General features: G+C 38.1%; 1 protein-coding gene across 1 annotated transcript in view; it reads right to left on the reverse strand.

Moving 5' to 3' along the window:
* Positions 1-1,548: 1,548 nt before the first annotated feature.
* Positions 1,549-23,199, reverse strand: part of LOC126187566 (transmembrane protein 179) — a 36,415-nt gene continuing 14,764 nt past the window's right edge. The window contains exons 3-4 of the mRNA XM_049928723.1: positions 22,534-22,662; positions 1,549-2,397 (exon numbers count right to left, since the gene is read on the reverse strand). Of these exons, the coding sequence (XP_049784680.1) occupies positions 2,115-2,397; positions 22,534-22,662 (412 nt within the window). The 3' untranslated portion in view covers positions 1,549-2,114. The remainder of the gene's footprint in view (positions 2,398-22,533; positions 22,663-23,199) is intronic.

The following is a 23,199-nucleotide window of genomic DNA, read 5'->3' on the forward strand; positions in this document are numbered from 1 at the left end:
CGCTGCTTCTGTCTAACTACTTGACTTCTTTAATACAGTTCTTTGTCTCAACACAGTCTTCATTGCAACCAATCCCAATCTTTATGATAAAATCAACATTTCTACCTCCCAACACCTAATTACTAACAAGCCTGCTCTTTATGTACTGGAACAGTGCTGGTGCAACTTGACAATGCTTCTGTCCCTCAAGAAATTGATGTATTCTAGAATGTCAGATTCACTGGCTAGTACGTGCTAACCAGAGTATGAGTGTAGGAGACCAGTATTCTTACAAAAAACAGTTGGGAAAACATTATAATTACCTTAGGACTTTGTCTTCAGGAAGGTTCACCATGAGAGGCTGGACCACAACAGGAATATGTAGAACATTGTACTGTTGATATCATACAATTCACATAATTTCCACATAAAGATATAAAATTTTGAAGAGTTTTATTTATTGGAAATATGATTATACTAATTATTATTCTAGTTCTTGTGGGCAAATGTTAAATCCAAAGATAAAAAATGTAAAAGTAAGCTAAATGAGGACTCTTTGGTAATTTCATCTAGGAAGGAAAATGTTGATAAAAGTCATGATTGTAAATGCTTTAGTGTTGTCAAGCAAAACTACAGTGTAACCATGAGAAATCATTTGGGTTATAAAACTGTAGTTATATCTTAAGAAAGGAGTAAACATCCTCTCATTGTTAAAAGGTTATACAAGTGATCATGGCTACAACCATATGCTTAGTTAAGAACAATATTTGGTCAGCTTTATGCTCGGTCTTGGCTTAATGACGGAGGTATTTGTTTGGCATAGAGTATTATGCTTAAATGCGGGGAAAATAATCATGAGTGTTGGACTTTTATTACAAAAAGTAAAAGATTTACACACAAATCCAGTGCAATTCAGGAAGTTATGAACCATGGACTTTTGCAGTGAATGAGAATAATATAATAGCTCATTCAATAGTCTTGGACACTTTTAACCCTTTATGAATTGGCAGAACTCAAAAGTCCTGGACGATTTTGTGAGGAATTCTGTAATGCAACAGGTCATTGGACCTATAATGACAAAGTTCCCATTCCACACAGCGTGTGCTTCCTACACAGGATGTCCGCATGGCCTGTAGACCATTCCCAAGCCTATACATCTGCCTGGGATGTGAAAAGCTGTATTGCAAATGGCTGCTGGTGTGCAAAACAATGCTGCAAGGTTACGTAAATAAAAGTAAGATATTTGTTGACTGAGACCTAGTGTACACAATTGTGAACAGAGTATATTTTGAAAATAAGTGAATATATTTTTGTAAATATTGCTTGTAAAATCATAAAATAGCACCTAAGAGCATTAGAGTATTAAAAGAAAAGTCTTTCTTCCTCCCCCCCCCCCCCCTAAAAAAACAGGTCTGAAAGGTTTAATATGTAAAGATAAGCATCAATGTTTTAACGCATCATTTCCTGTTCAAAAACTATGTGCCTATCAGTTTCAGTAACCACACCAATAATTTTAAATACAATGCAATGTGCAAACTGAAATCTTACAAATGCAGGTAAAAAATGATAACAGATTTTCAGACGTTTATTACAAAAACTGAAATATGAACAACACTTTGTAGGATATCAAATTAGTTAGCCTATTAAAATAGCTTAACACTGAAAATTATCTATGTCACACACAGTTACTTTTGCCTCATTAAAACAAACGTTATTCTTTTCTGTACTCCAACAAATAATTCAGTTCAGCATGGATAGCATGACATGAATTATGTAACAAATGACCAGTGATAGTTTTAAAACTGTGTCATTTTTATAACTGTGTCTGGAGTGTTCCGAATTCTAAATTGAAACTGTTCCAACTGCACTTTTACTCAATGATATGTTCATTCTTCTTATGTTTTATACTCTTTAAGCATACTAGGGGTTATGCCCAAATTTTGGGGCTAACTAGTTGACACGAGTTTATAACTGACATTGCTGTGCAAGTTGTTAAATACTCCAGGTCTTTGATTTTACTCCGCCTACTTGTGTCAATTTTGTGTTAAACATTACTTATGAACATCTTTTAACAAATCTGTTGCAGTAAAGTATTCTTAATAAACACATTTTAAAACTGCTTTACATCACAAATATTATGCCCTAGACAATGTGGAAGGCTTTGATCCATTGTCATCTGTCCGATCAAGAGTAGCAGCATTTTCATTCACCAGTCTTTGACGTTCACGGAACATACTAACTCTCATATTTTCAATCTGGTGGTAACGACACATTTTTAGAAGTGCTAAAACAGCGAGCCCCACCCAGCATGCCCATGATGCCCATGCTCCAAACTGTGCTGTCCCCATCTCAATGTGAAAACCTGTTGTATCAATGTGGTCTTTTTTGTCAATTGCTTTTCCAGCAGCAACCTCACACCTGCAAACAGAAATATATGTTTCAGGCTTATAAAACTGAAAAAAAGATAGTAAGATATGAAAGCAGTAAACATGAGTGGACAGATCACACAGAAAATTTTCCTCTTGGTGAGGTTACCAACAGCACATGTAGACTGCAACTTTTCTGACCACTTTTGCTTATTTTACTACTAATCCCCACATACAATTTTTAGAAAGACAATATGACATTTATAAGCAAATTTTATATTTCGTTCAATCATACTTTCCATAAAGAAAGCAATGTTACCACCAATAACAAAATCTGCAGCCATCACTAATTATTTTACTATTCTGGCTGAAAACTCCCAAGATATAGTCATAACGAGTCTGTGACTGGTATTTAAGGGGGGGATTTGTTACTACTTATTCCCTGAGATGCCAAGACGCTCAAGTCAAAGATGACCTACTGCGAAATTCAATGTTTGTCTCCAGAAAATGTCAGTCATTGACTCTCATTTGTGATATAAGAGGCAATGGAAATTTTTCATTTGAGGGTACTGCTGCAGCATATATGAAACATAATGTGATTCCAATGCTGGTATACAAACACGGGCATGTAGGCAAGGGATTAGTGTGACACTCACATCTTTCCAATGTGCATGTGGTAAATGTGGAAATGTAAACTATGGTGACTTTATTACCAAATGCATCCAAACAGGACCAATGTGCTGTTATTTTTTTCTTGGCAGACAAAGGTGAAACACTGATAGACATCTGTTGGAGAATGAAGAATGTGTATGGAGCAGCACATCTGTCAAAAATCACCAATGCAGATTGCTGCATGAAACTGAGGTACCATTTAATCCAATGTTATACATTTGAAGGAGACCAAATTTTTAGCAGATTTGCATGACATGACGGCTGAGGTACTAGACCTAATTAATTCCACTTATTACATATATTACAAGGATTAAAAAAATATCACACCTTACATTTTAATTTTTATAATTTTTTTCCTAATAACAATGTTATTTTTTCTATAATTTAGTTGCTTCTGAAATAAAGCTTAGGTCTACTACATAAGTACATACTACTGCAAGTTACAGAAAAAATTAGAGCAATGCTTTATAAACTTTAGGAAATATTTGTACCTGAATTCTGAAAAATACAACTTGTGGGAAAATGTGAATGAAGATATGAGTCCAATTAAACTGTGCTTCAGAATATTCCTGAAGCATAGTCTTCATCCTGAAGCATTTCTTCATCTTCACATTCCTTTTAGCATTTCTTGCTTCTTTGGTAACTTCAAGAGCAAATCTTTCAGCTTCATGCACCCACTGTTTGTCACACGCAAGTAATTGATCTTCCATATTAGAGCCTCATTTTATGCCTAAATTTCTCAGGACTTCCAACCTTCCTATCACTCCACCACTGAAACATATCACTGCATCTAGCACACCAACTTCTAATGTATTTAGTCCTACAAAAACATTCTTGGGTAATCTTTCCCATATGCAATGGTTGAAACTTTCATTTGTATTCTGAGTGCCTACATGAAGACAGCTCCCATGAAGACATTTACTAAGCAAAACAGGGTCACTCAGGTCTCTAAAAATTAGTTTCATTTCATTCTTAACAGGCTCAGGAAGAGAATGCTTATGATGGTATATTTGACCTCTTTGTTTTGCTTTTTGGTAACCACACCAATAATCTGCTCCTTTAGGGCAAAAAAGTCCATGAACAGGGTGGTCATCTATGGACAACTTATGAAAGTAGGTGGTCCATACGGCTTTTCTCATTGCTGTAACATCATTCAGAGGTGCAGTTTGTCTAATGGCCAGGATCTACACAGAACAACTAATTTTGATGCTAAACCGTTCCTGCTGCTTTGTTGTTCAGTTATTTCCAGACAGCCTACACCATCACACTGTCTACATTTCGCCACTTCCTTTATCAAAGGAGATAAGATGCCCACATCAACAATAACAAAACCACTACAAACAGTGTCATTGTTAACACAAAAATTTGAATCACCAGGAGGGGTGCCATGTGGGAGAGCTGGAGAGCTGATACATAGGTTACTTTCAGCAGTGTGGCTTGCTTTGTTTGTGAGCTGGTTTCCACGGAATTTCCTTTTATTGAATTTCTCGATGCATGGCATAGTTCGTATTTATTGCACACTAAAGGATATGTACTTCCACAAATATATGTAGCACCTGAGCAACAAACATTCAGTAACATGTGAACAAACATCTTAAGCGAAACAAGAGTAAATACTAGCAAAGGTAATCATTTACAGACACTAGAAACCTGCACTGTTAGCAACATATACAATGTATCATATGTGTAATCACTGGAAACAGAAAGTTCACAGTTCTTTTCAAAAGTAATACTGCTTTCTGTAACAGAAATGAAGGGGGCATGGCGGCATACATGACTGTAACTTTAAAATTTGGTATATATACGTCATTTTTCATTTGAAGCCTTATAAGCTATATATCAATGTAATCAGGAAAGACAATAGAATTTAATAAAGTCATAAAAAACTTTCAATTTTTCCACCTTTTATAAGTACCCTGTATCCTTAAGCATACGAATTTCAAAATTCCTTAGCTGTATCAGATTGTGACTTACATCTCAGTATTAAAATAAATCTATAGTCTTATTTTTGTAGCCTCTCTAAAAGATTCACACAAATGTAATCACAATGACCACTAAATGATTAAGATGAAACACACACATGTAATTTAGTGTAACCTTAACACTTTCAAGTGATACGAGTCTGCAATCACTGAAAAGTGTACAGGCCAGTCTTTCTGCTCCCATAAATTTTCAAATGTAGTTTTTACATTTAAAACCACAGCATTATCACACTTTGTCAGTTTCAATTCATTCCTTGAAAATTTATTTATCAAGGTACTGGCTGTCAGTATTTTGAACAACAAGCACATCTGCAAGAAAAATTCACAGCTAGATGCTATGCCAGCAGTACTTTACCCGCTGGCTTACACATTTTTTACTTTCATTCACGAACATCAGTATTTTGTTACAGTTGATTCTCTAAAACGAAGATTACTAGTGCTAATTTAACTGAGATACACTAGTCATTTTGTTTCTGAAAGGGCTATTTTTTCTTCTTGTTTTCTTCGAGGCCCGATTGGCAACAAAATGGAAACCACAGTGAAAATGAAAAATGTTTTATCTGCAACATTTAGGTATACCTCTTGGCTACTTCTCTACACAGTCGCTGCTTCAAGTTAGACATTTGTCATAGCATAGTTCAAATTTTCCAATTCCCTTGCCATAGACAGCAGGTGCATGTGCTTTTTGCCAATTCTCTATGTTGGTCTGTAGGTCATTATCAGTGTCAAAATGATGTCTATCTTGCCAACCCAACACCTCCCTTCAAAAACACTGCTGAGTGCCTTTGTTGCAGCTGCAGTGTGCACTCAAGCACTGTCATGAGGGAGGACTATGCTTGATGATAATGTTACTCTTTGCTTGTTGCATATTATCCTTCATAGGTATTGAAGAGTCATGCTGTATGAAGCTGAGTGATGGTCATGCCACATTCCATGAATTCCACCAACAAAACTCCTTTTTGGTCCCAGAACATGGTAACCATACACTTTCTCACGGAGCTTTGCTTGCAATTCTTTGGTTTGCTTGGGCAGTGAGAAAACATCTACTGTTTGGATTGCTCTTATTTTTCTTCATTTTTGAAATGGGTCCATGTCTTGCTCCTATGACACATTTGTTCAAAATATCTTCTCTTCATCATGATAGTGCTGGAGAAACAATAAGGTGACACTCGCTTGCTTTGTTTTGTGATGGTCAGATAGCATATTGGGAACCCATCTCACATGGAGTTTGCAGTACTGAAGTATCTCACTCACAATGTTATAAAGAGCTGACATTGAAATTTCAGGACATGAATCACTGAACACAGACACTGTGAACCTATGATATTCTCAAATAAGCCAACTCATTCACTGAACAAAATTATCAGCTGATATTTGCTTCCTTCGCTGATTGTCTGCATCATGAACATCTGTATGTTTTGCTTCAAAGTTCCTGCACCATTGCCACACTTTGCTGTCACTAATGGAAGTTTCACCATGCACGCGACTCATTCGTCGATGAATGTCAGCTACTCTGCGGCCCTCAACATGAAGAAATCAAATGGCATCATGCACTTCACACTTGGTGGGAGACACTATTCTTTTAGACATGTTTAAATGCTCACTGTGCTCTCAGAACTGGTATGTGTGACATGACGCAATCGATGGGCACACAAGAGATACTGTGCAACACATCTGCGCAAAGCTCCATTGGATTTTCACTGTGGTTTTAATTTTGTGTCTGATTGGACCAAACGGCCCTCATATACGTCAAAGGTAAATGTCAACTAATACATATTAACTTTATTGATTAATCACAATCTTGCAATTTTTACATTGTTATAACTAGCTTTGACTGCCATGCCAACTTCTGACATACTTCTTTCATGCTACTAGTTTCATATAAATCACTCAGAGATAATGTCCTGCATGTTAAACATGGAGAAGCAGTTTCAGTGACTGTTTACTTATTGAACATTGTACACATTAACCAAAGAACTGATTTGCCACAAGTTTTTTAATCATTTTTTTAGACTCATCACATGAAGTGTGTTTGGAATGACAAATTAATGATGGTTTCATACACCAAATAGTTCACGCTTATCAGTGTGTTTGCTTTATATGAATGTACTACACCCATGACTTTTCTCAAAACGAAAGTGATGTAAGTGGTAGGTTACATTATATTCTGATAGAGTTACACATCCTAACAAGGGTGTTAGGTGAATGTGTGTGTTGTAAAATATGTGGAGGGCCAGTTAGTTCACATGAAGACAGTGAGGTATCAAATGGATTAGCCATGAAACTTATCATTAATTGTGCCAGTTGTAAATATACTCATTCATTTTGGAATTTGGATTAGTGTAAAGATAATTATTTTGAAGTAAATGTTACATGGTTTTATGGATTGAGAGCTATTGGCAAAGGACACACTGCAACATAAACAATGTGTGCCGTGATGAATATGCCATGCCCACCTTGTAAAATCGACAAGTATGCAGGATTTATTGGAGCTGCTGTGGAATCTGTTCGTGTGAGTCAATGAAGGGTGCTGCAAATGAAGCTGTTGAAATAAATGATGGTATGACCAACATACCAAGGCTTTCGATGGCACTTGGCAGAAGCATGGCTACAGCTCTAAGAATTCTGTTGCTACAGTGACCAGTGTGGATACTGAAAGGTAATACATTTCCAGATTTTAAACAAACATCATTGTAAGTGTAAATCAGGGAATGAAGAAGGACATACCTGTGACAGAAATTATGGAGGAACAAGTGGTGGTATGGGTGCTTCTGCAGCTATTGAAATTTTTAGTCGATCTCTAAACGAAAAAGGAGTGTGTTACACTGAGTTCTTAGGTGATCGAGCATATAACAGTGTAGTAGCTGCTCAGCCTTATGGTGAGAAGATCACCACAAAACTGGAATGTGGTGGTCATGTCCAGAAGAGGATGGGCATCAGGTTGAAGAAGCTGAAACAAAGTTTGACAGACAAGAAACTTTCTGATGGTAAAACCATAAGAGGCATGCTGACAGACAAAATGATTGATGAACTACAGCAGAATTATGAGATGGCTATTAGAAATAATACTGAGGATTTGTTGAAAATGAAGCAGGCAGTATGGGCTACCTTCTACCATAGACTGTCAAGTGATAAAATGGCAGTACACCACCTTTGCCCTCCTGGACCTGTTTCATGGTGCAATTACCGCAATGCCCAGTACTGAAACAGTTCACACAGGCCATAAACATTCCATCCCAGCAGCAATCATGGTTATCATAAAACCTATTTACAGAGACCTGGAAAACACTGAAGTACTGAAGACGTGTCTGCATGGCCAGACTCAAAATCCCAATGAAGTGTTCAATAATCTTATATGGACTCGCTTACCAATGTTTTTGTTGGAATGAAGACACTAAAGTGGGGGGTCAATGATGCTGTTATTGCTTTTAATGATGGCAACATTGGTAGGGTGAAAGTGCTACAGCATATGGGAACTAATCCTGAAGCAAACTGCATCAGAACTTGAACAGATGGACAAGGTTTGCATTGATAAAGTGGAGTACGCAGCACAACTGGCCGCTAAGGAGTCCAGAAAGAAGGAAAGACTTGGAAAAAGATCAAGAGGATGATATAGAGTATGGTGCAGGGTGCTTCTGAGTGACTAAAAATAAAAAATTAAGCATATATTGAGTTACAGTCTTCTGAAACTTTAAGAGACTGTTCCTGAAAATTTACATCTTCTGTTGCATTTTTCCCTAAACCTCAGAAACCTCTTCAAGTAGAGTATTCAAATTTTCAGGGAGTAATAACATACATGTCCTGAGTCTACTGAACTAAAAGAACAACATACTGTTATATTTAATTAAAATTATTTAAGATAACATAAAAAAGTACACAAAATTTTAACCGTGTAATTAAAGAAATGTATTTCAGAAAGCAGTGGCTGAAATGCAATTATTGTACTTCAGTAGACTCTGAACATATAGTTTAATGTCCTGTAAAAGTTTCATGTCAGTGGCTACAGTGGTTCCTGAAATACAGGGAAGCCAAGTCACTAAATTTAACATAATTGGAATAGGGCGTTCCAACACCCCTTAACCTGGAGCACCAGTACTTATGCCTATTCTACATTGGTGACCCCACATCAAACAACTTTATCAGCTATGAATTATTCTATGTTTGACTCATCTTGCTTGTAACAACAATGGAGACATCTTACAACCTTAGTGTCAAGAGACAAGTTAATACAGGATAGTGAGTCATATGGTATTGTGTTCAGTGCTTTGCATCAGCAGCGACAACTCGTGCCTTTGGTTAAAGCTGAAAATGACATTTTGTTCAGTAGTGTAGTTGGTGTCAATAAGTACCCACATGAATCCAAATGATGTGCATCAACTACTGATCTTCTGCCTGCCTCTGGTGATGAATGCAACTCATTCATATACCAGCAAGATGCATTTCAACAAACTGTCTCTGACAGACCCGGAACAACATCTCTCAATGGTGTCACGCCTACCACAATGTGTACAGATCTGCCAAATTCTTTCACACTGCAAAGTGGAGTCCACTCATTTGAGCCACACACAAACACTTTCACCGGATTTCCCTCTGCATCCCAGTTTTCACATGAAAGCTCATCCGCTGTTGCTGTCTGTCCAGCTGTGGCACTACAAGCATATCAGAATTCTGACTATCAAACTTTTCTGCCACTTTTCTGGCTGAAACAATCAGCTTTGTGGTTAGCTATTTTCGAGTGAATTCTCCACAATCACAGCATTTCTGATGACAGCTCCATGTTCGTCACAATACTGTGCCACCTTGGTGAACAAACCAGCCTCATTAGTGGTGTTATTTCGTCACCCCCAGCTACCTACAAATACGAATCGTGACAACAGTGCTCATCCAGAGTCTAACACAAATTCTGGAACAACAGTTGCATCAGGTTATTTACAATGAACATTTGGAGACCAAGATGCCTTCACAACTCTGGAGATGTCTCTGAACACCTGAACACTGACTGATGCAATAATCAAGCCAGTTCACACACCATATGGACACTGTGGATCATACAGCTACCTCCCCAGTTACAGTTAGCAATTATTTCACGTGAGAATGAGCCATCAGAGAAATTAATTTTAGCAGACAGAATCTTATTGTGTTACAACAATGACAGTGCGTTAATTCACTGAACAACAATACAAGCCCTGCCTCAGTCAGGAACCACGTCACGATCCACAACAGCAGAAAGCCAAAAGATTCCAGTGCGCACAAACAGTGTTGAGGATGATGTCACATGCACCTGCCTGGGCAGTGACCTCCAACCAGCCAGAGGAAATACACGGCTGGCTAACACCAACACACCACTCGCCGACAAGACAATGTGACAATGCCTCTGTTGGTTTCATGGCCATTTCAACAATAAAGCACACAACTATAGAGAACCTCGGAAGCATCAACACAGTATAAACACTCCAGATCATTGCACCAATTCAAGTCACCTACTGCCTCGACACGTGAGTCAATCTCATTGCACACCGTCCACCTGCAGTTGACTCTACATCCTGGATCAAACCTGCAACCAGTATTTTCTTGTTGACAATAAGTCTGAGGTGAGTGTAATTCCATATGAACTACCATTAATGGAAAAAAAAAACTATTGGCATTTAAGATCTGTGCAGCAAACAATTCATACACTGCAGTATATGGAACATGTCTCAAATCTTAGACTTCAGGTTAGCAGATACATTCTTCAAGCAATTTTTCATGTTGGCATCAATGAACCAGTATTGGGGGCTGACTTTTAAAAGACATTTTCATCTCTCTCCTGATATGGCATGTAGAACTCTTCTACAGCAAAGCCAGAACATTCTGTGACTGGAATCGGCAGCAACCCACAATCCCTCATGCAACCAATGCTGTGGACACCAGCTTGCGGACACACACAAACATTATCAACAGGTACTTGCAACACATTACTCAGTGATACTTTGACATACAGAAGGACACGCTTCACCTACATGAAGAAAGCCACACTATACTAACAAAATTTACGCATCTACAGCCAAGCTCACCACCACACATACATAGGTGAAACAACTCAGTCAGGAGCAGCATCGTCTTTCTGACTATACCATCACAAATGAGGTAGCAGACATTGAGCAGTGAGCAGCAGTCTCCCACACACCATCAGTACAGCCTTCAACAGCTTAACAAGCACCAACAAAGGTCAGTCCAGTGCTTTCTTCTTCTGGTACCTGTGCACTTCTTGTGTGCATTTCCACCAACCTGCCAGATTCATGTGTGCACTTCAGACAGTGTGTTATTAGTATCTAAACAGTTCATAAAATAAATACCATGCCAGGCTTGCCAGCCTGACTCTAGGCACCAACGTTAGCTCCGGATAAATTTAGTGTGTCTAAGTAGGTTATATAGGAGTTACTGCAAGCTGATATTGTCAGACAGTCCAATAGTCCTTGGGGCTCACTCATCAGGGTCGTACCAAAGGAGGTCAGCACCTATAGACTGTGTGGCGACTACTGGACTCTTAATTCTTGCACGATACCAGATAGTTATCCCATCCCAAATATCCAAGACTTTGTGGATTATTTGGCAGGCACCTCAGTGTTCAGTGTATGGTGTTGCAAGAAAGCATATCAGTAGATACTTATGAACCCACAGGACATTCCGAAGAAGTCTATCACCACCACTTTCAGAATTTATGAATTCCTTTACATGCTGTATGGACTTAAAAATACAGAAAAGACTTAGCAAAGATTCATAGACAATGTCCTTTTCAAATTTCCCTTCTGCTATGCTTACTTGAATGATAATTTGGTCTTCTCTACTTCCCAAGAGGAACATGATGAGCATCTCAAACTAGTTTTCAATAATTTACACAAACTTGGCATCAGCATCAACAATGATAACTGTCTACCGAAACAGCCTCAAGTTAGATTCTTTGGCTATTTGGTTTGCAGTGACAGCATATGGCCTACACTGTGATGTATCACACTCATTTGTCACCTACTGCAATCACAGCCACAGACGTTTCTGAATTACACCATTTTCTTGGAATGATAAATTTTTATTGTAGGCACCTGCCATCCAGGCACCTCTTACAGATGCATTAGATGGTAAGCACACCTCAGGAAAAAAATATTAACTGGACCCCACAGATGGAACAAGCATTTGAAAAAAATTAGAGACTGTCTTTCTCAGGCTACAACTCTGGCAGACCCACTCCCCACTGCCCATCTGATGATCATCTCTAATGCAGATGATTCTCCCCTACAGTCAGTAGTAAGCATCCAACAGCAACTGTGCTTCTTTCCAAAGAGTTGAAGTATTCCCATTGAAAGTGGTCAGCCCATGACAGGAAACTATTCGCAGTGTACAAAGCAATACAGCGAGGGCAACTCTTTAACACTCTATATGGACCATAGTTCCCAAGCAGATTCTATCAGCAATTCAGCAGAAAGACTGCTGCCCATGACACTTCCACCATTTGACTACATCGTGAAAGTTTCAACAGACTTCCAACATTTTCCTGGCAGGGACAATGTCGTGGCTGATTTGCTTTCACAAATCAATACTCTCTCAGTAGTCACTGTATTTCATGGAGTACAAGATGCACCTTAGTTTTTAAGCAATTTTTTTAAGAACTAAAATTTTTATCATTTTTATTATTAGATTGCAAAGCCAAAATAAAAAAAAATCTTAGTTCACAAAATGACCTTGAAAATCCATACAAATAATCCCCTGAACTTTTTTCTTCCTCCTCTTCGCATCATCATTGTCCTCTTCATACACAAGATGGCTTTCACTGCCACTGAGAACATTACTTATGCCGCACTTCTTGAAAGATTTAACGATATGACTGATTTAACTACTGACACACTTGTTGATTGTAGGTCATTTGAGTTGCCCTCAGTGTGAATTCATGCTGGATTTCATCCATCATCTATTTTTCCACTCCTCTCTCAGATACACCTTAAATGGTTTATTTATTGTGACATCATGAGGTTGCAATTATGAAATAAGTCATCGCAGAATGACAGCAAGCTCTGTATTTCCATCCCTCTATTTCTCTTTCACAGAATTTTTCAAATGACTATTAAACTGATCTAGCATAAGAAGAGATTTCTCCTTCAATAAAGCATCTTTCCTTCTCTCCCATACTATTTATTTATTTTATTTTACACTTCTAGTTCCACTGAACCAAATTGAGGAGGAAATCTCCAAGGTCAGGGAACATGTCGGTCCGTGAAATTACAACATAAAAGTAATAGCAGATAAAATAAAATGTTTATGCACCCAAAAAAAGGCAAGCTTTAAGATTATGTAAAACCAATCAACAATGTAACACAGGAATCAGCTTAATTTTTCAAGGAACTCCTCGACAGAAGAGGAGTGACCTATTAAGAAACTCTTCAATTTCGATTTGAAAGCAAGTGAATTACTAGTAAGATCTTTAATTCTTGTGGTAAATTACTGAAAATGCATGCAGCATTACACTGCACTCCTTTCTGCACAGGAATCAAGGAAGTGTGATCCATATGCAGATTGGATTTCCGCCTAGTATTACCCAAGTGAAAGCTGTTAATTCTTGGGAATAAGCTGATATTGTTAACAAGAAATTACAGTAAAGAACATACATATATTTTGAGAGGCCAATGTCAGAATACCCAGACTAATGAACAGGGGTCGACAAGACGTTCACGAACTTACACCACTTATTGCCCGACTCACCTGTTTCTGAACCAAAAATATTCTTTGAGAATGGGAAGAGTTACCCCAAAATATAAAACCATACTCCATAACTGAATGAAAATATGCAAAGCAGATTACTTTTCATGTTGAACTATCACTTACTTCAGATACCATTCCAATAATAAAAATGGTAGCATTAAGTCTTTGAGCAAGTTCTTGAACTTGGGCTTTCTACGACATTTCACTATCCGTCTGAACACCTAGAAATTTGAACTTTTCACTTTCATTAATCACATATCCATTCTGTGAAATTAAAACGTCAGGTTTTACTGAATTGTGTGTTAGAAAATGTAAAAACTGATTCCTCCCCACTGTCAGTATCACAAAGGATTATTTTGGAAATCAATCTCAGAAAGGCATTTTCCAAGAGAGTTATACAATTCCCTGTAGAAACTAAGTTTTTATTTAATTCGCCAGCAATGCTCAGAAATTAATAGTTAAATACTGTATATATATATTTGACTTATCAGTAACAGAAATGTGTTTTCTATGAACTTTGTGCTGCTGACCAGACACTTCCCTCGTGACTGACCATATGGTTTTAATTTTATCCTGTAAAATTAGCTGTTCTACTTGTGTACCACATACTCTTTGCCTTCCTAATAACATTTTTAAGCACCTTACAATATGTTTTGTTATGGGCTTCTGTAGCTTGATTGTGACAACTTCTAAAATTTTGAAATAATTGTTGTTGGTTGGTTGTTTTGGGGAAGGAGACCAGACAGTGTGGTCATCGGTCTCATCGGATTAGGGAAGGATGGGGAAGGAAGTCGGCCGTGCCCTTTCAGAGGAACCATCCCGGCATTTGCCTGGAGTGATTTAGGGAAATCACGGAAAACCTAAATCAGGATGGCTGGACGCGGAATTGAACCGTCGTCCTCCCGTTGAAATAATTCCCGCTTTGTTCTACATGATATCATTATCCCTCTAGTCAGCCAGGCTGCCTTTTGCTACTAGTATCCTGTTTAGAATGTTCTAATGGAAAGCAGCTTTCAAAGAGCATAAGAGATGTGTTAAGGAAAGCATTATATTTGTCATCTATGATATCAGACTATAAACATCCTGCCACTCTTGTTCCTTAACAAGATTAATTATATATAACATGTGTGAGTACAAAAACCTTTTCGTGTTAAAATTTGTAAATCATTGTCTCAAAGGACATTCACCCTTTTACTAACAGAATGCCCATCTAGTAATGAAGAATAAATAAAAATTCTGTCTGTGGCTGTGCTACTGTTCCCTTGCAACTTGATTGGAGAAAAACAATCTGCATCAGCTCATATGAATTTAGGAGATCTTCCAACATTCCTTTTTCTTGCATCATCATATACAAAATTTATTCTGAAATTAGCACATATAACTAATTTCTCGTACTTTGAATAAAGTGAATCAACAACCCTCTCTAACTTGAGCAGAAATGCTCTGAAGTCAGAGTTAGGAGACCTACAAACAACAACAATTAGAAGCTTAGTTTCAATAAATTTAACTGCCCCTGCACAACACCTGTTCAGTGCAGTGCTGAGATAGTATTCCATTTGAGATTATAGACTGTTTTTTTCGTACATGGCCACTCCCCCACTCCTCAAGGAACTCCTTGAAAAACAGCCAGCTAGTCTGTATCCTGCTAAACGAAGCCTCTGAATTGTCAAATTATTTAAGTGGTGTTCTGATATACCAATAACGTCAGAGTCAACATCTATAAGCAGTTCACTAACTATCTCTAATACCTCTTATATTTTGATGAAATATGCTAATTCCTTTACTAATTGGATACCTGGCCTCCTTTGAAGGCGATTCCTCTGTTAGAGGGACTTCCTTTAAGCAGGGATACCCGTCAGCTGACTTCAGTCTAAAAAAGGTGCAGCTCTAACACCAACTACTACAGGAATTTTTCCCATGAATGATCCCACCACCGCCCACTATACTGTCACCTATAAGCTTTGCAAGCCTCCCCTTCCCATTCCTATTGAGGTGCAGGCCATGCCAAATGAAACCTGGTCTATTGACAGACTCAACTGGCAGCACTGCAATGTGAGCCATGCCCTCCACCATCAGTGCCTTCTCCAGCCACAAGTTAACACACCTAACAGCAGCATTAAAATGAGGTTGATCATGACGCTGAAACAGTTGCACAGAGTGCACATTAGTGCCACCAGTTTCAGTAGCTATCTTTACCAGGTCACCACCTACATCATACCTCCTCTCCCTATGAAGACTATTCCCAACTCCACCCACAATCCTTACATGATCCACTTTCATGAAGTTCCTATGTAACTTCCTCACGTTAACAGTCACCTGAGCCAACCCTGCACTAGGCTTCACAATGCTGGTGACCTGGTACTCACTCCGCAACACTTCCTGCAACTGCTGGCCCACACCTCTACCATGCAAACTATCTAGCAGCAGAGCCTTCTTCTTTCTGTTAGAATTTGCAGCTGACTTAGGCTCCCTAACTGCTGAAGACTGCTGCACGTTTCCTATGTCTATAGCTACAAGATGCTCCTCTTCACTCAACTCTGACAGTTGGTTAAATCTATTGGTTATACACAAAGTACAACTGTCTGAATGTATCCTCCTCCTAGCTGTTCTCTTACCAACTGCATTTCTCATTCCCCAGCACCCTTCTCCCTTCTCATCCTATATAGTTTCTCTTTTGTGTCTTGTAAATGCACATGAACAGCACACATCCTATGCTCCTGCTCCTCTATCAACTTATTTCTGCTACAAATTCTGTATTTCCTGGTGACGATCTCACTAGAATGCCCACTGAATTCACCACTGCATTCCCCCCAGTAAAAAGACTTTGAACAAATCTCACACCGGAACCCGCGTCCCACAAACCTATGACAAAGGCCACACTTCTCACTCACGATAAAATTTTAACAGATACTGAAAAAACTAAATGTCTACATTACCTAAGTTCAATTACAACAGTAGAACTATTTAAAGAATTAACAATAGTGATCTCGTATTTCACTCTCTAACAAGAAAGCAACTACTTCTGTTAATATTACTAAACCACAACTAATACCAATACCACAAAAACGTCACGCAATTCCTTATCTAAAACCAAAAATTCAAGTGATCACTGTAACACTCAATGAAACGAAACACAGTGAACGAAAGTGTTACTGAAATATTCCACTACAGACAATAAGAAATGTTAGCTGAAAACTACCACACTAAATTTAATAAACAACAAACAACTCTAAAAAGCACAGTAGGTGAAAGTTTCTGAAAGTTTATTAGTCCATTATTTCACCAGAAACAGCACGAGACACAATTAAAAACTACTAAATTTAATAACTGAATAACAGTGCACAAACAACTTTGTCAGGACTTAGCTTTAGAACTCCTGCAGCTGCAACTGTATGCCATGAAATATAAACAACTGCTCAAATCTGTTAAGCCATAATTCCATATCAGCCTCATCCATCCAGCCCTTATAATGTACATGACCAACAACGCTTGGCAGTATTATAAAAGGTTTTGGCATTGTTTTGTACTCGAAAATTGTCATTGGATTGAGTTTATTACCATCAGTACAACATGAAAGGGCAACACTATAGTGTATTTTTTCATGTCCACATGTTTTTATAGTTAACAGTTTTAGCACCTTTCATGGCAACTGTTGTTGTACTCCACACACTAATGTCAGAGGAGTTTCATCCATATTCACTATTTGGCTTAGTTCCACACTAGTTGTATTTCAGTGCTGAATAATAAAGCGATGGAAAGATAATATTTTCTCTTCATATTCTTGTGGCATTTTCTGAGATATTTTGGTCTTGGTTTGTCTGCTAAGTCCATGACGCTTCATAGGCCTGTAGCACCAACCAATCCTACCCTTAAATCCCATCAGATTCCACTGTAGCACTTGCTTACAAGCATGTATTTAAATTATTTTTGTATTAATCTCAGTACCATTTGGGTTATGCCTTTGAATCCATTCCAATTCGTCATCATCTAGTTTTGGCAGTTTCGCATTCAGTGCTCTATTTGTGCATTTAGTCTTCCTCTTTTTTTTGTTTTTTTTTTTCAGTTCTTCTTTACTAGCCCACCAATCACAAATAGTTTTTTATGTTGGTGGAGGACCGAAATGCTGTTCAGCTGCTCTGCTCCCATGTTGCTCTGCGCATATTATTACTTTCAATTTATAGGCCACATCATGTGAATACCTTTTATTTTTTCCATTACGAAACTAGCTACTAACAAAAATATTATACAGTCACTGATAACACAAATCTCTGTCAATCCAAGTTCACTGGCACCATAGACCGCAATGACGCATCCTAGACTAGACAGTGCTCTAGGTTTTTGTTGGCAGAGTGGGAGGGAGGCATTGTTAGCAAGCTTTTAAATTCCCATAACTGATGTTTGTTGCATTGGTGCACTGTTGCTGTCGGTTGAATCCAGTGTTGCCATATACAAATAGGTTTCCCGCAGTGTCAAGCGGTGCCTGGAATTCAGAACTGGCTGCCATTAAATCAAAACAGAGAAAACATGAATTTCTTATTCATGATTCAATGCAACATACTGCTTAAATTTAATTCAGCTTTTAAGCACATGAATGTCTGGCAGCACAGTCACTGCCTACAGTGCACATGTGGATGGCCTTTCTGTGGCTCCCAACAGGGGGCACTAGAAGCGCCACTGTTCTCCAACTGTGAGCATCTTCCCACACATGCATATTGTCTGCTCCTAGTCTAATAAATTTCAATGCCACTGCGTTATTATCATCAGTCAGGTCTTGCAGTAGTGACAGCAGCAACTACACCACCTGAACATGTCATGCAGTTGCTGTGACGAAATATTACGCAATAATATCCGGCAACAAACCCGAGAATAGTATTTGCAACAGATCCGTCGATAAAGCCTGGAAAGTCACAATTTGCATGTTGTTTCAATTTCTATCTCAGTGAATTTGAGTTTCTCTTCTATTGCTAGGAACATACCACCTCAATTTCTCACTGTCTGTCTTTTGGTATACGTGCACTTAAATTTTCCCCAAAATCTCACTTCGATCAAATTTAGAGTGTTATACTTCACTGAAATTCTACAAGCGAGGCTAATCTTCTCAACCTTTCCTGCCATACGTTAGTGGAGTGATATTAGCATTACCTAGGAGCCCAGAGACAGGCATTGTTTCTTCCAACATGCACCAAAAACTGTAGTTGACTGCACCCCATTCCTTCAATGGTTGTCTGAATACCCTCTAAAATATGTGGAATGAGGCCTTCAGGCGTACACAATGAATGCACCTAGTGTTCTTTTCAATCCCTTGCTGCAGTGGGGTACCATTATGCACAATATGTCTGAATTGCCAATGATTAATGAACCACTACTCTTTTGCTCTGCATTCCTCTAACAGGAGGAACAGCATATTTACCAATAGGTGAAATGTTTGATGATCTTATATACAACCCTGATTTGGTTCCCAGTGATTACTATCTCCAAAAAATAATTAATATTTTCTCAATCAAAATGTTAGTTTGAACAATTTAGTGCTTTTCTAGTCATGGTCCCACTACAGGTGATATGTCTGTGGCCTCCATCAGTGTTTGAACTGATCAGCTAAGCCTGTTATAAAGAGATCTACAGTTTCATGTGGACCCTGAACCATAGTGCTAATCATCAGAAGAGAAAAGAACGCTACTGACAGATGACAATTTTTTTTTGGACTGACTGGAGATTGAACCCAAGGCTTTTGGTTCTTAGTCTGGCACTCAACCATCGAGTCCAACATACATAAAATGAAAGAAAAGCTATTGTCATAGTTTTCCTTAAAGACATCTGACTTTTACACACCGTCTTATTGTTTTTAAGCTTTTTGGTGCTGAATTCTATGAAGAGGGTATTCAGAAGCTCATCCACTGAAACAATAAGTGCATTAATGCAGTGAGAAATTATGCCTCATAGCATATAAGCCTGCAAGGGAAGAAAGACTGATATTTAATGTCCTCTTGAGGACAAGCCCGTTACAGATGCTGCATAAGCTCAAATAGAGCAAGTATGGGGTAGGATACTGGCTATGTACCTTTTTTGAAGAAGCTATTCTGACATTTGGCTTACTCAATTTAGGGAAACCATGGAAAAATTGAATCAGGACAACTGGATGAGAGTTTGAACCCCACTCCCTTCAGATGTGAGTAATGTCTTTATAAACTCAGTATTTCACTCAGTCTTATTGAAGTAACTCTAATATGAAACAATAAAAAGTCAGTACATGTATCAGTGACTTAATGAACAAATATAAGTGGCTTTCTAAACTACCCTCATGCAAGGATGAGTTGAATAATCCTACATTATTAAGAGCCTTCATGCTCTTAATTTTCCAGTTCTTTGCAAAAGTCAAAATTATTGAACAGCCACTCATGTTTTCCTCTGACAATGGGATGAGTGTCTGTCTTGTTAATATTTCAACTTAATGAGAGTAAATGCAGACTCAAAAACAAAATGCTCCATTATTTCTGTTCTACCTGCTCCACATGTCACTTGAACCAAATCTAATCCATAAAGTGTATAAATTTGTTAATATCTTTGAAAAATAGGATATTTTATATAAATTTCAGATTCATTTACAGAACAGGGTGTAATGGGTAACATCTACATAATACTCCACAGGCCACCTAACGGTGTGTGGTAACACTAACTGATCCCTCCTTCCACGTTCCACTCGCAAATGGCATGTGAGAAGAATGACTGTCGGTAAGCCTCTTTATTAGCTCTAATTTCCTGAAGTTTCTCATCATGGTCTTTTGCGAGATGTATGTGCGAGGAAGTCAAACTGTCAGCTCTTCCTGAAAACAGCTCTCTCAAAATTTCAATAGGAAACCTGTCCATGATGCACAACCCCTTTCTTATAGCATCTGCCACTGGAGTTTGTCAAGTATCTCTGTAACGCTCTCACACCGACTAATGATCCTGCGACAAAACATGCCGCTCTTCATTGTATTTTCTGCATATCTTGTCAGTCCTACTTAGTAAGGATCCCAGACAGATATACTACACTCAATAATTGGTTGAACAAGCATCTTGTGTACCACTTCCTTCATGGATGAGTTACATTTCCTTAATATTCTTCCCATGCACTTCAGTCTGCTACCCGCTTTTCCCACTATCTGCTTTTCATTTGATTTGATTTGTTGATCCATCTTCAAGCATTTTCCATGCAACTGATATCATTTTACATACATCATATAGCTACGTAGTAAGTCATACATTTATGTGGTCATTCCACTTAAGATCACTTTGGATAATTACTCCTAGATACTTTATGGTAGATACTGTTTCTAGCAATTTGTCATAAATAGTGTATTTGTGTAATAGTGGATTTCTTTCCTATGTACATACAACATGTTACATTTGTTTACGTTTAGGGTCAACTGCCAGAGCCTGCATCATTCATCAACCCTCTGCACGTCATTCTGCACATTGATACTATCTGCTGGCATCGCTACTTTCTTACAGACAACTGCATCATCTGTGAAAAGTCTTAAGGAGCTTCTTATGCTTTCTACTGGATCATTCACATACACTGTATGCAGTAACTGTCCTATCTCACTTCCTTGGGGTAATAGCGTAGAAGGTACCTGTCAACCTGTGTAATTTGGTTCCAGGAAGAGTTAACTGTGACAATACAAAAGGCACATAGAATGTCCACTGAGAAGCAAGTGAATGTTACTCTTGTTTCCTGAAGGCATTATTTTTGGTAGTAGTTAGCAATGACTTAGCAAGTGGACAATCTCTTTGGTGAGCAGCGCACAAAGGAAATTTTAAGACAGCTACTTTTGTTGAGTTGTTGGCCATTGCAGGGTTACCTGCAGGGTTATGGTTAAAATTAGATGTTGACAGTTTTGAGTATTTCTAGTATATGAAACTGATCACATTGGAAAAATATAGTCTTGTGCCAGAATGAGTACTGTTGATTTCATACTACTTTTAATAATCCTCTCTTGATGAAGATTTTCTCTACTTCCCCTATCTGGTACACTGTACAAGTTAAATTACCGGTAGCTACTCAATATTCAATATTGACAGTTGAGTCGTCTCATAAAAGGTAATGACATAAAGACAATAATAAGTACTGTGAAATCTAAGGAAAAAAATGCAAAAGCTATAAATTTTCTTTGCTGGACACACAGTGAAAACTCAGGGGAATGAACCGGCCTTTGTGGAGTGAAATGAAGGGTCATGTGACAGTATTTTTCAACCAAAGGGTCACTGACAACCAATACTGATATAAAATACAACTACCAAAACAATACAAACAGACTTCACTACCAGGAAACATCGGTTGATCAAGTGTTCCACTCAATAAATCATGACAAAGTAATCTGGTAAAAAATAAAATAAGACTCATACATTTCTGTATCTCTAGATTTCACAATTACTGTGCGTGTTTATTTAAAAACAACTGAAACGGCATTTTCCTCTACCAGGTACAAACAATACTGTAATTTTATCTATAACCACAAAAATTATTTATTTCAGACACTACAATAATTCCTTCCTGACTAGTTTCGGTGATCAGACAGGTACAATAGAGTGGGGACTACCAGACAGTCTACCTTGGCCAAAGTGACATTTCATAGTGAAATAACATTTTTGGGAGGTTTCCTGTGGTAAGAGCTGGAAAAGCAAGGTACTAGGTAAGATAGTATCACAAAATACAAACAAAATTTAATTTTTTCAGAAATAAAAAGAGAAAAAGGTCTGTAAATCAGTCAACTTTGTTACTACTTGTGATGGAAATTTAATCAGTCAACTTGGTTACTACTTACGATGGAAATCTTTTTGTCATTTCATCACACCATACTAGAAAGCCCAGAGTTATCATCAGTGCAGCTATGATTGTCATAATACACAATATTGTACTTGTAACAACATCCACAAATGCTGATACAAATGAGCTGTAAAGAGACAGACAAACACAACATTAATTTTTAAAACTAACAGTTACGCACGTGCACACGCACACACACACAATAAACAAGAAGTCACAGGTTTTGTCCTTGTAGAAATAGTGTGTGGGACACACAACTGTCAAAACTATTGTCCAAGTGTAAAAATGGCACAGTTTCCACAACATAAGATGAGGTATATGAAGATGGCACCTGTTTGTTCCGACTTGTCTGAAAGAACAGATACCATTGGTGATCTTGCAGCTCTTGAAGAATGAAATTACAATGAAATCCAGACCTTTAGCTACTTAAAGGCGTTAATAAATATCAACAGGGACAGTTGAAAATGTGTGCCCCAACCAGGACTCGAACCCAGGATCTCCTGCTTACCTGGCAGATGCTCTATCCAACTGAGCCTCTGAGGACACAGAGGATTGTGCGACTGCAGGAACTTATCTTTGGCATGCTCCCCGTGAGACCCACATTTCCAACTTACTGTCCACACACTGCATTTGTAGTGCCTGCCTACTATATTCATTCGGACAC

This window comes from Schistocerca cancellata, chromosome 5, assembly GCF_023864275.1.
Source record: "Schistocerca cancellata isolate TAMUIC-IGC-003103 chromosome 5, iqSchCanc2.1, whole genome shotgun sequence".
Classification (NCBI taxonomy): domain Eukaryota; kingdom Metazoa; phylum Arthropoda; class Insecta; order Orthoptera; family Acrididae; genus Schistocerca; species Schistocerca cancellata.